Source organism: Orycteropus afer, unplaced genomic scaffold (genome assembly GCF_000298275.1).
Source record: "Orycteropus afer afer isolate SDZICR_OR568_19922 unplaced genomic scaffold, OryAfe1.0 scaffold00099, whole genome shotgun sequence".
Taxonomy (NCBI): domain Eukaryota; kingdom Metazoa; phylum Chordata; class Mammalia; order Tubulidentata; family Orycteropodidae; genus Orycteropus; species Orycteropus afer.
This window is the reverse complement of record NW_006921686.1, coordinates 8,313,240-8,329,016: the sequence shown is the minus strand read 5'-3', so window position 1 is coordinate 8,329,016 and position 15,777 is coordinate 8,313,240. Positions and strand designations below refer to the sequence as shown.

At 53.1% G+C, this 15,777-nt stretch overlaps 3 protein-coding genes across 3 annotated transcripts in view; 1 reads left to right on the top strand and 2 right to left on the bottom strand.

Annotated features, from left to right (window-relative positions):
* Window positions 1-1,468, top strand: part of BCKDHA (branched chain keto acid dehydrogenase E1 subunit alpha) — a 29,263-nt gene extending 27,795 nt beyond the window's left edge. Inside the window, exon 9 of the mRNA XM_042781263.1 lies at window positions 1,298-1,468. Within this exon, the coding sequence (XP_042637197.1) occupies window positions 1,298-1,468 (171 nt within the window). The remainder of the gene's footprint in view (window positions 1-1,297) is intronic.
* Window positions 1,469-2,445: 977 nt separating this feature from the next.
* On the bottom strand, window positions 2,446-3,639 carry B3GNT8 (UDP-GlcNAc:betaGal beta-1,3-N-acetylglucosaminyltransferase 8). The gene has a single exon (XM_007942957.1). The coding sequence runs from the start codon at window positions 3,637-3,639 to the stop codon at window positions 2,446-2,448; it is 1,194 nt and encodes a 397-aa protein (XP_007941148.1).
* Window positions 3,640-8,501: 4,862 nt separating this feature from the next.
* On the bottom strand, window positions 8,502-14,142 carry DMAC2 (distal membrane arm assembly component 2). The gene is given in 7 exon segments (XM_042781262.1): window positions 8,502-8,586; window positions 9,307-9,567; window positions 10,731-10,890; window positions 10,989-11,125; window positions 11,870-11,950; window positions 13,798-14,037; window positions 14,084-14,142. Coding segments are annotated over 7 exon segments (1,023 nt in total).
* Between the last annotated feature and the right edge of the window lie 1,635 nt (window positions 14,143-15,777).

Genomic DNA, 15,777 nt, shown 5'->3' with positions numbered 1-15,777 from the left:
TTGGTTCCGCATTCAACACCAGTGGAAGCAGCAGTCAAGACATCAGACGATATATTGTATCGTGCTGGGCAAACGTGCTTCAAAAGACCTCTTCAAAGTGCTGAAGAGCAAAGATGGCTCTTTGAAGACTAAGGTGCACCTAACCCAAAAACCAAATCCACTGCCATCGAGTTGGATCTGACTCATAGTGACCCCTCCTTGGGTTTCCGAGGCGGTATCTCTATGGAAGTAGATTGCCCAATCTTCTTTGAGGAGTGGGTGGTGGGTTCAAAGTTTGAACCACCAGCCTCTGGTTAGCAGTCAAATGCCTTAGGCAGTACGCCACCAGAGCTCCTGTGCCTAACCCAAGCCATGGTATTCTTAATTGCTTCATATGCATATGAGAGCTGGACAGTGAATAAGGAAGACCAAAGAAGAGTTGATGCTTTTGAACTGTAGTGTTGATTAAGAATACTGAAAGTACCACAGACTGCCAAAAGAACTAACAAATCTGCCCTGGAAGAAGTGCAGCCGGCATGCTCCTTGAAAGTGAGAATGGCCAGACTTCATCTGACCTACTTTGGTCATGTTGTCAAAAGGGACCATTCCCTGGAGAAGGATGTCATGCTTGGTAAAGTGGAGGGTCAATGAAAAGGGGGAAGGCCCTCAAGGAGATGGATTGACACAGTGGCTGCAATGATGGGCTCAGGTATAGCCAGGACTGTGAGGCTGGCACAGGACCAGGCCATATGTTCTGTTGTACGTGGGGTCGCTATGAGTCGGAGCCAACTCGACGCACCCAACAACAACAAGAGGCATGACCTGACCCAGTGAGCCAGGCTGCCTGGGCCGCACACACCTCTGCTGCGTCTGAGCTGTGTGCCACTTGCCGTCAGTTTCCTCATCTCGGGAGGGGGAGACCAGTGGTCCCTGCTTCTGAAGGTTGTTTGAGGGTCAGCTGACTAAATCCACATGGAGTTGAGTGTGTCCAGCTCTGGCCATGGTGGAGCAGAGGGGCATTGCTTCCCAGTGGTAAGAGCAGGCCCAGCACTGTAGTGTCCCGGCTCTGCCCCTAACTACACTACCACAGACAAGTCCCTCCTCTTCTCTGTTCACTGTCCTCATCTCGAAGCTGTCTGCCTCTTGGGCTGCAGAGGGGCGTGAATGAATCCAGACACACGGTCAGTGCCTGGTCAGTCAGTGCTAAGTGGATGGTCATCTCCCCTGTCCTCACTGAGGTCCCATAATAGGAGGAGGGCTCCCTTCTCCAGGCCCTGGCTGGGAAGCCAGCTGCCTGCCCACTGCTGCTGTCCCCCAGGTGATGGAGGCCTTTGAGCAAGCTGAACGCAAGCTGAAGCCCAACCCCAGCCTGCTCTTCTCGGACGTGTATCAGGAAATGCCCACTCAGCTCCGCAAACAGCAGGAGTCCCTGGCCCGCCACCTGCAGACCTACGGAGAGCACTACCCCCTGGACCACTTCGAGAAGTGAGCCCTGGCCCTCCCTCCTCCGCCTCCCTCCCCCTCCGCCCTCAGCCACCCTGAGAGGTGGGCACACTCTGCAGAGGAAGAGCTGGCAGGATGCCACCGGCCCTTCCCGCACCAGCTCCCTCCCACGGCCAGCTCCCTCCCGCATACTTGAGGGGCCAGAGCAACCTCTGAACTGTCCCGATGGGAGCCCCCTCTCTGCTCCAGGCTGTTACATTTATGGGGACAGTGTCGTAGCAGTTGCTGAGCCCCCATCAGCCCCACTTCACTAGTGGTTACAGTGCCTTCACCCCAGGCAAGCCTGAGCTGGGGCCCCTCTGGGCTGGGGTGGGCGTGACCTAGCCGGTTGACCTGTGGAACTTAGAGAGAAGTGGTCAGCGGAGATCGTGAATAAACGGTTTCTCTGCGTTTGGCTCTGTGCCATCTCTGGTCTCTGTTTCCTGGAGTTTGGGGGCTGGTGGGGACAGTCCAGCATGACTGGTTTGGGACCACCCCTAGCCTCTCTCTCTCCACTTTAGATAAATAAGGCCAGGGCCGTTGGGTTATCTACTTCCCCTAGAAACTTTCACAAGCTGGAGGTATAACCTTGGCAGGTGGGTAGGCCGTGAGGTCCTCTGTGGGTTCCTGCCCTCGCATGCAGTGGGGAGGAGCAGGCCTGGTGTCCAGGGAACCCACTGGAGCTGGCCTCGCCCAGTCTGGCAGAAGGGGGCATCTCATGTGTCCACTCATCAACCACTCCAGGGCCCCGCAGACACAAACAACGCCAAACCTCAGAGTCGAGGGTGAATGTTTTTGAAAAACAAAAAGTAGACAAAATCAGTCGCCCATTTTATCTTGCCCCATGGCCTGGCCCTGGCCCCTTGCCTGGGTACGAGGGCAGGAGTGGCTCAAGTAGCCTGGGTCCTAGGATCTTCTCCCCCTGTTTGGGCCCAGAAAAGGCTGGCCCAGGGCCCGTGCCTGCTTGGCCCTCCTGACCCAGGCTCAGCACTGGAGCTGTGGGTCCTTTAGGTGTTTCCAGAGCCGGATGCTATCCTGGGGGCTGAGGGGCCGGACCAGCAGCAGGTCACGGAGAGCGCAGGGGTCAGTGGCACTGTCTGCAGGCCAGGCTGTGCGGAAACCTGGGTGAGCCCGGGGCACCAGACCTAGCGCGCGGAAGCACAGGCCTGTGTAGACGTCATTGAAAGGGAAGGGTGCCACACGGGCTGCCGCCTGCAGCAGCCAGGGTGCCAGGCGCCCAGCAATGACATAGCCACCCCCGCTGGCATAAGCCGGGTAGCCACCCTCAAAGAAGGACCCAGGCACATAGAAGGGTCCTCCAGGCTTCCGGAGGGGCATGGCCTGGGTAAAGACCTCACCCAGGTACAAGCCTTGGGCCCAGGTTGGGGGCAGGCCCCTCAGGTGTTGCAGCAGGGCGGGGATGTGCACAAAGGCATCATCCTGAGCTTGCAGGATAAAGGTCACGTCAGGGCAGTGGCGGCCCAGCCAGGCCAGCAGCAGGAGGTCCTTGAGTGTCTGGTTGAAGGGGACATCGAAGAAGTCCCAGAGCAACAGGTCACTGTAGCGGCGGCTCTCCCAGGCAACCAGTGAGCCCAGGTCAGGGCCCCCCCGACCTGCTGGAGACCCCAGCAGGAAGAGTAGCCGGACCCCAGGAGCTGGACGGCCCCACGTCTCCCTCACAGCCTGTCGTTCTGCGAAGCGCCCTGGTTCGGACTTGACAGCCAACAGCAGGTAGGGGACGCCTGTCACTGAGCAGCTGGCCACTTGGCCACCACCACCTGCAGGCAGCCACTGTGGGAAGCTACGGCAGGCTGCCGACAGCAGGAAGCGGCGGAGGTCCTCGGGGTAGGAGGCGAAGTCAGGGATCTCAGTGGCGGCAGCAGCCCCCCAAGCCTGGCAGCCCCCTGCCTCAGTGCTTTCCCCACTGGGCAGAGTTCCCAGCCGCCACTGCTGCTGGTTCCAGTAAGCAGAGGGCAGCGCCCCGGTCTGGCCCAGGCGGGCTGAGAGGTTGGCAGGCAGGGTGGGCTCAGAGCTGGCTGGCGTGGGGCCTGGTGGGGTGCCCCGGGGTCCTGGGTAGGCCTTGCTAAGCCGAGCCTCAGACGCCCACTCGATGTACACTTTGAGGCCCAGGAGCGTGAGCAGAGCTGACAGGCAGAGAAGGCACTTGGAGCAGCGCATGACCTGGCCCAGGGCAGGGGCCACCACAGGAGCTGCAAGGGAACCACGGCGACCTCTGCAGTGTAGAAATGAGCCCCCAGAGGGGACCCAGCCGGGCCTCCTGGCAGACCCTGCCAACCCCTGTACCAGTTTCTAGTGCCAGGCTCCCTCGGCAGGGGCTTCCCACCCCTCCCAGCGACCTGACTGTTCCCTATTCCTGCACCAAGGAAAGCCCCACTCCAATCCCACTTCAACCTCCTGCTCTTTGCCACTCTTGTAACTCGTACCACCTTCCTAGAATCCCGGGGAGTTCACCTAACACCCTGATCCCACGCCCAGGGGTCAGGGACCCGGCCCTTCCTGCCCACAACCCTCCTCCCCCATTCATTCCTCTCACCAGGAATGAGGATCACTTGATTCCTAGCACGAGGAGGGTGGCTCCTTCCACCTCCCTCCCCAGCAGCCCACACCCCTGGGACTGGGGGAACCAGGCATCTGGCTCCTTCTTTACCTCTGGGCCTGGCTCCCACCACCTCCGGGCGCCGGGACCTTGGTCTGGCCCTCCCTTAGGTCTCCCTTCACCCCGTCCGTGCGTCGGTCTACCAGCCCAGCCCAGCCCAGCCCAGCCCAGCCAGTCCGGAGGGGCGGGAGGGAGTGAGAGGCTGGGAGGGCCCCAGGGGCCGGGAGGGGCCGGGGCGGGGCCGAGAGAGGGGAAGGAGAGGGCGGGCGGGCGCCAGACCTGAGCACTTGGGCTCTGGCATGTTGGGGCTGGTTTTCTGGGGAGACCGCCAGGAGGTGCAGGGGGTGGACAGAGACAAGGCGGACTCTGCGAGGCCTGGAGGGGAGAGCCAGGGGCCTGGGGTCAGGGAGGGGGCCTTCAAGGGAGGGTGAGGTCAGGTCCAGACCTGAGCCTGGGCCGGGTGGTGTCAGAATGACCCTGGAAGAGGCCGAGTCCTAAGCAGGCAGAGATGGGAGGCTGAGGGGCTGGCGCCAGGCCTCAGCAAGAAGGCGTCATGAATGTGCTGAGTGGGAATGGATGGGCTCCGCCAGAGATGGGGATGTTTGTGGTTGCTGCTCGGAGTCAGGGCAGGGGGTGGGGCAGGGGCTGCTGAGGAGAGGGAGAGGAGGGCCGCAGAGAGAGAGACAGAGACATCCTGGTGGTGGGGAGAGATAGCCGGAAAAGACCTGCGGGGCAGGCAGGGAAGAGAGGGGAAGAGGGGAGAGGGGTGAGACTGACAGGAGAGCTAAGGGAAGAGACGGGAGAGTGAAGAGGAGGAACGGTAGCCGGAAGCCCCCGTGGGGGGTGAGCAGAGATTTAGAGGGGCCAGCGGAGAGAGACAGGTGTGGGCAGAGAGGAGGGAGTCCGAGAACAGGAGTCAGACACAGAGCTGGAGAAGGGACCCACGAAGAAACAGACTGAAATGGGGAGAAGGAGCAGGTGACAGGGAGCCTTGGGACCTACTCAACCCCTGCACCTCCTCCCTGTTCCTCAGTGCCCGGGTCTCCCGCAGGGAACCCACTCCTGCCCCGCCCCCACCTCCCGCCCCGAGCCTGGGCCCTGGAGCCCTGGCCCCTCCCACAGCTGCTCGGTGACTCCTGGAATACTCACATCCGGGCCCCCCCCCGGGACAGGGAGGGCGTCTGCCTGTGTTTATCTCCCTGTCCTCCAGAGGCCTCAGTTGTTGGGGCTGGATCAGTTGTCTGGGGAGGCAGGCGGGTGGGGACATCTCTGGACTAGAGGCCGCCCACTAAGCCTCATTTGACCCTTCTCCCCACCCTGGGTTAGGGAGAGACCACCCAGATCATTTCAAGGACCCTGTCTGTCAACAGCTTTATTATCTGTTCAGCGCTTCCTCCCTCCTGCCCAGTTTGGATAATGGAGCCCGTCGGAACAGCTGGAGGAAGAGAGAGTTGGAAGTGGTCAGTCTTAGGGAAAGCTGGAGTGGGAAGTGGCAGCCAGGGGGTGGGGACAGGGGCCTGAGCACCCCTGGAGGGGGTTCCCAAGCACGCCATCCCCCAGCCCAGGGCTGAGATACGGGGTAAGGGCTACATGAGTTCTGGCGGTTTATCTAGCTCTGCCAAAGGCTCCGAGGTTCTCAAGCAGGGATGGTAGTCCCCTCCTGGGGCGTTTGGAAATTTCTGAGGGTGAAGCTTTTGGCTGCTATGTGCATCAGTCTGGATCCAATCAGGAGAGAGAAACCACACAGCCATTTGAACAGGGAACTCTAGACTAATTAAGTGTAACAGGGAATTAACTGTAACAGAGAGATTGGCTAGTGAGAGGTGCCTGCTTGTGGAACACGGTGGTGGGTGGAACATGATAAATCAAGTCCAACATTCGATTTCCCTAAGCCTTAGGATTCTGTCTTCCATGTCATGCCAGGGCAGTTCTGGCTTCTCAACCTCATTAACTACAGGCCACTGTTAAGTCCAAGTTCCAGTCAGCTGGCCAAGTAAGCTATTAGAACCACCTCCAGCTGCACAAGCTAACCCATTAAATCCAGAATCTCTACTTAGTACACATTTAGTAAGTACAATGGATTGGACCCATCTAGTGTTAGATTTCTCTCACTGGTCCAACACTCATAGAATCTTCTCCTGTACACATTTCCCGGTTTCTGATGGTATATGTTTACCAAGTCTTGCAGTTCTGTTGGTGAATAAGCTATTCCTTCCTGTTCATAGTGTGCTGTCCCTCTGGAGCATGCTGAGACTTGACCCTAGTTATATGTGGACTTGGTGGCAGCAGGAGCTGGTTATGATGAGCCTTGTGTGTGTGTGATCTGGGTGAAAGTTTACAGAGCAAATTCATTTTCCATATAGCAATTCATACACATTTTGTTCCATGACATTGACTGCAATTCCCCACAATGTAACAGCTCTTCCCATTTCCTCCCTATAGTTACCTCTTCCTTGTCCTTCCCTCCCTTACACCCCCACCCCCGCTATCTCACTCTGCAAACACTGCCCTTCTGTTCTCTTACAGTTGATCACTGATTGCTCCAAGGATTATATCTAGCTGATGTAAATGTTCACCCCATACACCTGTCTATTGTTTGGCTGGAAGTTACAGGAGTGAGTTCACTTCCAGACCTGAAAGGTAACTAGGGGCCATAGTTTCAGGGGTCTCACCAGGCCCCATTAGACCAGTAAACCTGTTTTGTTTTGTTTTAAAATGATTTTGAATTTTGTTCCTTCCACATTGTTCTCCTACTCTATCCAGGATCTCCTGCACTGATCTCCCACCTCCAACTGGTTGACAGTGGTAGCTGGGCACCATCTAGGTCTTCTGGTCTCATGGTCATATAGGCTGAGGATCACATGGTCTCCCAGTCCCTTGGACTAATGATTTTCATACATCTTTGGTTTTCTTTGTTCTTCTTTGCTCTGGATGAGGACAGACCCATTGTTGCATCTAGATGGCCTCTTACAAGCGACTACTCACCCAAGTAGGATGTACAACAGTGTTTTCGTGTAGTATGTTATGCCAGTTGAGCTTGATGTCCCCTGTGACCATGGTCTCGAGCCCACAGGTCCAACTACTTGCTTCCTCATGGGTAGCTGGCTATGGCCAAGAAGCCAACACTGGTTGTGATGAGTCTTAAGACACCTCCTGTCAAGGCATCAAGCCCAGGAAGGCTGGTGGTTTTCTCAAACACTGGCAGGGGAGTCACACAGTAATTTGGTGTTCAAGATTGTCTGTTTTCTCTGGGTCCAACTAGATGTCCCCATTCCAGATTTCTTTACCCACCAATACCCTTTCATATGAGAAACTTGTGCAGACTCTTAATCCAACTGTCATAATTCAACAACCTGCAAATCAACTTTTGTGTTGGATTTTTGGTAATGTCAGCCCCACAGCTATAAGAAATAAGAACTTCTTTAGGGCTGTCATGGAAGCATTCTGATTCTCAGACCATGACTTGAGCTAATGGTCCTGAACTTGACATTTTCTATTTGTAAGCACTCAGAAGTGCTTACACCCTAGTCTTTAGGGTCATTAGGGGTCCCAGGGCATGTGCGTCAGTTGGCCCCTCATCACAACCAATGCCGGTGACAGCTTGATCACCTGTGATGGATGCCACTATATGCCGTGGGTATCTGGCCTCTCACTTCCTCTTGGCATGGAGCTTGGTACTATGCTCAAGCCCAAAGGCACGGCCAAACCAAATCCCAAATCCCATCTTTGTGAGTCCATCCCTGGGACACTCTGAGGACCAGTGCTCCATCAGTTTGGATCCACTCAGGAGAGAAGAAACACACAGAAATGTGAACAGGGCAAGTTTAATGGAAAGATAATACTGGACTGGAATAATGAGTGACTGGCTAGCAAGATGCCTTGGAACTTATTGGAAATCTGCTATCTGGGGTGCAGAAGTGCTGTTCACAATGAGGCCCCTCTATGTAACCAGTGCGTGAGCTGGGGGAAGCTGTTGGCCCCCTAGTACTACACAGCCAGGTGTTGGAGAAGTCACAGGAGCTGCTGGGCTCAGAGGAAGCTGCATGTGCTGTGGGGGCCCCTGATAGCACAAACAGGAACTTCAGAACCAGGAAACAAAAGCCTTTTCTTGTGTAATGTTTCTCAAGCACCCTCTACCGACAAAGCTTAACATCATGCTAGTTGGCAAAGGAAAAATATTTCAAGGGCCCAGATCCATTTTCACAGAGCAGACAAAAGAGTTGAATTCAGAGCTGAGAGTCAGTAAATCACTAGCCATGGGACTAAGGAGTGCTACTGGCATTTAGTGAGTGGGGGCAAGGGATGCTGGACACCCTGCAATGGACTGAGCTGACGGGCCTGCCCAGGGAAGAACTGTCCTGTGTCAGCCAGGGTCCCTGCAGGAAACAGCAGATACAGATGAGGGGAACCTGAGAAGGGTCTCCTAAAAGTGTGGGCTGCCGTAGAGCAACCACAGAGACGAGTGCAGCCCTGGGGGGCCTGGTGGGGAGCCTTCACCTCCCCCAGGCCTGAGGAGGCAGGAGGAAGAGAGGTTATTGGAACTTGGGAAGGAGAAAAGTGTGTGGACAAGGTTGCCTAACAGGAGCTGTGACCTTCAGCCAAGGGTGCAGCCAGCCAAGGCACCCCCAAGGCAGGAAATAATATCCCCCTGGACTACATGACTACTCCGCTCGCCTTTCCCGTCGTGCAGGATGGACCAGGTCCCATCACTCCCCTCCCTGAGCTGAAGGAGGCCAACCTAAGCCAAAGGGCAGAGCCGTGGGGAGCAAGTGGCTGGCCACTCCACATGGCTGGCTGAGATCTAGCCTGCATGGGTAAGACAGAGCATACTGACCCTATAAGACAAGTAGGACAGCTAAGTGTGCCCACCCCTGCCACCCTGTCCAGCTTACACCAACCTCCCTGGACTAGCCCAAACCAGCCTGAGTGGGTGTGGCAGACATCTAGTACCCTAGGTGACCTTCAGGTCACGAAGTGCTCTAGAATATTAACCTTTCCACCTCTGAGTGGAGTTTAGCCGCCATCTTTCTATTATATTCTATATGTGTTTAGAGAGGTATGGAACCTTAACTATACCTGTATATATACCCATGATTTCGTACGACTTCCTATCTTATAAACTGTACTTAAGTTTAAAGGAGGCTTCCTTGGAGCAGTCTTGGGAGACACTACCCCTAGCTGTTCCTTTCCTTGGCCAAAGAAATGACAGTGCCCTTTGGTTCTCCCACCTCAGTCTCTTGTTTATTGGCTCCAATGACTCAGGCTGAGCAGAGCCTGGGATTTACCTGGCAGCATGGAGAAGGGCTGAAGGCTAGGTGGGGACAGAGCTGGCTGTGGCCTGAGGCTGCTCCTCTGGTGCCAGCTTCAAGCCCTGGGCCCAGTCGGCCCCCAGAACCTCACAGTTGGGCAGCATCTCCTCCACCAGGATCCGAGTGAGGCCGGGTTTGGACACAGCAGGGAGGTCTGAGATGTCCAGCCTGCGGAGGTTCCTGGAAGGAGGGAAGCAGGCCAGGAGGCCAGCATGAAGGCCAGCGTGTGTATGAACCCCACTTCAACCCTTAGCTCCCTAATGTGACAAAAATCTTTACACCAGCCTTCGCTGTAGCACTCTTCACAACAGTGAAAAGGTGGAAACAATGGAAATGTGTTACCAACAGATGAATGGATAAACACCATGTGATACATTTGTACGACGGACTAGGACTTAGCCATAAAGGGAAATGACATTCTGACGCATGTCACAACGTGGGTGAGCCTTGAAAGCATCATGCTGAGGGAGATACGGCAGTCACAGGAGGACAAATGCCAGATGACCTCACTGACGTGAAACATGCAAATGTGTAGGCATCTGAGCTCACTGGTGGTGACCAAGGGTGGGAGGTGCGTTATTGCTCGGATGGTAGTGAGTTTATGTTAATGGTGAGGGAAGAATTCAGCAGAACCAAAACCAAAACCAAACCCAAACCCACTGCCATCAAGTCGATTCTGACTCATAGTGACCCCCACTGGGTTTCCGAGGCTGTAAATCTTTACAGCAGTAGATTGCCCTGTCTTCCTTCCCTGGAGCGGCTGGTGGGTTTGAACTGCCAACCTTCCGGTTAGCTGTCAAGTGCCTTAGGAACCGCGCCACCAGAGCTCCTAATTCAGAAAAGAACAGTGATAATGGTTACATAACACGGAGAATGTAACCAGTGTCACTGAATGAGACATATAAACACTGTTGAATTGGCAGATGTTTTGTTATATACATTTTTACCACAATTGAAAAAAAAAAAAAATCTTGGTAACTGCCCAGCGAATAGCAGAGCTGTCTGCCCAAAGTACACGTGATCCACTGTGCTTATGACAAGCAGACACCTCTGGCTGTTTTCAGCAGCAGTGTCAACATCATTGAGTTTTCATTAAGACAGAAAACAAAAAAGCAAGAAAAACTAGGAGCCCTTTCATCTTCCCACAGATCCACCTGACTGCTCACCTGTGCCCACCCACCAGGAACACCCTAGGCTGTAATGGAGGCCAGGGGGAAGGGGAACTGCCAACCACAGTCCCGGCTCACTCTCTCTCCCCTGCATCTGGGCTGGGTGGGAGATGCCCTGGTAGGGGCCCAGCTTGGGCAGGTGGCTGGTGGTGGTGGTGGTTGCCGGGGGCTTACTGGAAGTGGTGCAGGCAGGCGAGGCCCCGTTCGGAGATGCGGGGACAGCCGGCCAGGGAGAGCTCCTGCAGCGAGTCAGCCAGTGGGTGGAGGCGGCTAAGACACCAGTCATCCACATGGGGGCAGCGCTGCAGCCAGAGGAACCGGAGCTGCAGGGTCACTGCAGTGGGAAGAACAGGGCTGGCACCAAAGACCTTCACCACCACAGGGAGCCACGCAGAGGCCTTGCCCGTATCCCTCCCACCGCACCCCACTTACCCAGGTTGGCCAGGCCATTGTAGTTGAGGGTGCAGCCACTGGCATCCACACCCTCCACAGGTACCGCCTGGAACTTCAAGAAGTCAAGAGAGAAATGGCCACGTCTATTTGGCCTGATCCACTCATGGCCCTGAAACCTAGAGATGGGAAGAGGGAGTCAGCAGGGGAACAGAGTGGGACAACCCCCACCCCAGGCCCCTAATTCCTATGTAATACAATTATTGTCTGTTTGGGGCACTTACTACGTATCAGGCCTTGTCTTAAGGACTTTACATGCATGGTTTTATCAAAGATGGACTGTTTCACCATCTTATATACCCGGAGACTGAGGGTCGCACAGATGACTGATAACAATCCTATGAGAGAAAGAGCTAGGATGGAAGAGCCCTTGTTGAAGGACAGAAGGTAAGAGACAGGTTTAGATATGGATGCCATTTCCAATTTCCAAGGAGGTAATTGGAGGAGGTGCTCAAACCAAGGGAGAAGTTTAACTAGAACAAACATGGGAGAAAATGAAATCGACATGAATTATGTTTTTCGAAAACAGTTAAAAAATAAAAGGGGGGGAAAGGAAGTCGGGAGAGAAGGAAGAAAGAAAAGAGAAGAAGAAAAGCGAAAACAACAAATACGGGGCGCATGTGTGACGCCAGGCCTCGCAACAAGTGTTCAGACTGCGACATCTCATTTCATCTGCATGGCAAACTTCACCATCCCACCTCACAGATGACAAAACAGAGGCCCCAAAGAACCCGCGAGCCACACAGCCAGTAGGCAGCGGCAGAGCCCAGGACGCATGGGGAATCTGTTGACTGCAGAGCCTAGATCTTAGGGAGTTGCTCCGTCACTCCCCTACCCCCACTCCAACACCTGTGTTGTCGTACTTGACTGCGCCTCCCTGCTTCAGGATGAAAAAGGCACCTGCGACGTACGGGCCATATTGATTCTGGATGTAGGTGAAAGATCTGCCGAGAAAATCAGAGGGGGGATGAGGCCTGGGAACAGGGCACCTGTCGCCATCCCTCAACCGATGGGTCAGAGTCCAGAGCACTAGGGCTGAGGCAACCTGACAGACTGAGTCGGATCATAAATATTGAGTGAGGCCTATTAAGTGCTAGGCACTGGGTGACACAATGGTGACCAAGGCAGATCACAGGCCCTGCCCCATGGAGTTGATGTGTTGGAGGCAGATAACAAACCAGGAAATAGCACATTGCAGGGTCAGCTTCACCTTGAAAATAAGATAGGGGAATGACTGGGCGTATCTTTGTGGGTGGTGAGGATGCAGGAGGCTGATGGAGGCTGAGCGTCAGGAAATGCTTCTTGAACAAAATGGCAAATCCTTTGTTACCCTGTGTATTCCCCAGAGCTCTGGTGGTGTAGCAATTAAGGCATCTGCCTGCTAACCAGAAGGTCAGTGGTTCCAACACACCAGCTGTTCCGTAAAGATAAGGCAATCTGCTTCCATGAAGATTTACAGTCTTGGAAACCCAATGGGGATTGCTGTGAGTCAGAATCAACTTGATGGCAGTGAGGTGTTTTTGTTTTTGTTTGTGGTATATATTCACCACAATTAAAAAAAAAAAAAAAAAAGCTTCTTGGAGGTGACATCTGAGCAGAGATCTGAGTGGTGAGAAGGAATGCCAAGGTCAAGGCAAGACCCTGCCAGCTGATGGTGGGGTGGAGTGTGAGGGGTGGTCGCTTATAGGAAAAGGTTGCAAAGTCAGTAGGACCCATGTTTTCAGGCCTTGGAGTTTGACTTTTATTCTAGTTGCAATCAGAAACCACGTGAGGGGTTTAGCATCAGGTAGATACACTCCTTGGAGCAATCAATCCTGAGAGAACAGAGGGCGGTGTTTGTACAGGAAGACAGATCAGGGGGCAGGAGTGCATGGGAGGGCAGGACACAGGGAAGAGGTAACTATGGGGAGGAAGTGGGAATTGCAGTCAGTGTCATGAAACAAAATGTGTATGAACTGTGTGAACTGCGGTATGGAAAATGAATTTGCTCTGTGAACTTCTACCCAAATGACACACATACACACACACAAAGCAGATGAACAAAAACAACCATGTGAGGGTTTTAGGCAAAGTGGTAATGTTATCTGTTCTGTGTTCTTAAGAGTCCTCTGGCTGCTTTCTGGACTATAATATAGTGGGCAAAAGGTGACCAGTCAGATGACTGGAGTAATCCAGCCAAGAAAAGCAGGGGCTCAGACTAGACCATGGAAAGCGGAGGTGGCGTGAGCTGGGCAAACGTGCAATATTCTGGCATTTTATGTGGGAGAAAGATGAGGCAGTCTGCTTGCATGATTTACAGTGTTGGAAACCCTGTGGGGCAGTTCTGCTCTGTCCTGTAGGGGTGCTGTGAGTCGGAATCGACTCCACGGGAGTGAGTCTAGTTTGGGGTTTGACATTTTATGGATCGACTGGATCTGGGGGGCAGAGAAGCAAAGAGAGGAATCAGAAATGACTCCTTTATATTTGGTCCAAACAACCAGGTGGGCTGTGTGGTGCTGTTTACTGAGATGGGGAAGGCTCAGGGGTGAGCAGATTTTAAGGGGAAATCAAGAGTTGGGTGTTGGCCATGTTAGGTTTGAGATGCCGACCTGCAAGTAGGGGTGGCAGGCAGCCAGTTGCCTGTATGGAGGGGCTGGGAAGGGTGTTGGCTGGAGATGAAGATGGAGGAGTGGGCAGGGGGCTCCCTGAGGCCATGTGGGCCCTGGGAGGGGAGACAGCGGGATGTGGGCTTCGACTCTCCAGGCCTGAGTAGATAGGTCTGGGCAAGGTCACGCAGGCCGTGGGTGCTCACCGATTTTCCCGGTGAACCTTCCACGCTTGCTTTTGGAATAAGTACTGCCTCAGGGCCTGCACATCGTAGAAGTGGTCAGACAGGAACTGGAACAGTGTCCTCTTCTTCCTCTGACTGCCCTCGGGGGCCACCGTCCTGCTCAGGCCACGCACACCCTTGGTGCCCCTGTTCCATGCCGGGGCTACCAGGCACAGGGGCTGGGGAAGAGGAGAGGACAGGAGAGACTGAGCCCAGAGCCTTCTGGGAGAGACAGAACTGCGGCCCCCAATTCCTGCTCCATGAATACCTGGCTCTTGCTAAATTCTCCTTCCAGACTCTGCCTTTGGGATCACCAAGATTTCCCATGTTTCCCCCTTAATCACCCCTACATTCCCTCCTTCATTTAATCAAACGGTCTTGGTGTTCTCAAATTCTCCCAGTTTCCCTCAAACTCTTACTTTTCCTTCAACACTTTCATTATCTGGGCTCTTAATTCCCCTTAATTTTATCCAGTTCTCCCTGAGGTTTCCTGAATGACTCATTTCTTTAACCCCAGATCACCTTAATTTCTCTCCAAATCATCCTTAATTTCTCTCTTAAGTCCCCAAACTGTTCCTTTGTTGTTGTTGTTGTTGTTAGGTGCCGTTGAGTCGTCTGACTCTTAGCAACCCTACGCACAGCAGAACGAACCACCACCCGGTCCTGCGCCAGCTCCACGATCCTTGCTATACTTGAGCCCATCGCTGCACCACTGTGTCAATCCATCTCATTGAGGGCCTTCTCCTCTTTTTTTTTTTTTAATGTGTGTGTGTGTGTGTGTTAAAAGTGAAATTTATTATAATCCATCAAGAGTCTGTTATTATTAAAAATGATGGTTAAAAGTCATAAAGTATCTGTATCATTTTTCTAATATAAATATTGGAAATAACAATTCCATACATACACAGAGTACTAGAAATATACAATCATGCACGAGGACAAAAAATAACTTTACATATTATCTTTATAGGTTGTTGTTGTTATGTGCTGTCGAGTCAGACCCGACTCATAGTGACCCCTCCTTGGGTTTCTGAGGCAGTATCACACAGAAGTAGATTGCCCAACCTTCCTTTTGGGGAGTGGCTGGTGGGTTTGAACCGCCAAGCTTCTGGTTAGCAGTCAAGTGCCTTAGGCACTATGCTACCAGAACCCCTTTCTTTTTAGGTATTGCCTTTCTTTTCCAGGTCCCAACATCATACCAGAATACGAAGGGGTGAGCTCATTACTCAGTTTTTAAACCTCCAGGTGTCAAGTGTTTTTGTGTGTATGTGTATATATATATATGTGTGTGTATATATATATATATACATATATATATATATATATATCAGTTATCACACATTAACAATGTTTAAAAATCTTCGCTCATTCTGGTCACGTGTTTCTATTTCCCATATTTCTGTTTCTCAATAGGTCTTGGATCAAAAGTTAGTGGAGCTAGAAAAACTGTAGGATCCAGCATGAAATTTATGCCCCATGATTCACTTAATGGTGGCATGAAGTTCTATTAAGTCCTGCAGGGAACGAAAGACAGTGAGTACATCAACATGTGGATAAAATGCAACAGTTCCCTCTCTGCTTCCTTACGTGGCTCTCATGTCTCCAGAGGAAGGAGAAGCCAGAGTCTTTAAGGGTCTATCAGAACTGGTGAGAAATGGGGATGGAGTGGAACAGGGAGGAAGCAAGTACCGGATTAGACAAGGAAGTTACAAAGTATTACCCATCTGTTCTTCCTTGTCCTGCTAGAAGCAGGGACAGGTTCCCCTGCACCCCACTGTTACTCTGTCCAATTACTGTTCCCCCGACCCACAGACTGTGAAAACAGCCGCTCCTTTCAGAGGGCATATCTATTTCTCATTTGGAAGCCTTTTCACACACTTGAGAAACAGGCTATATATGTTTGAACATCTGGAAAATACCAGAGTATGGTCCTGTAAGATACCGAAAATCCAAACCAGTTAC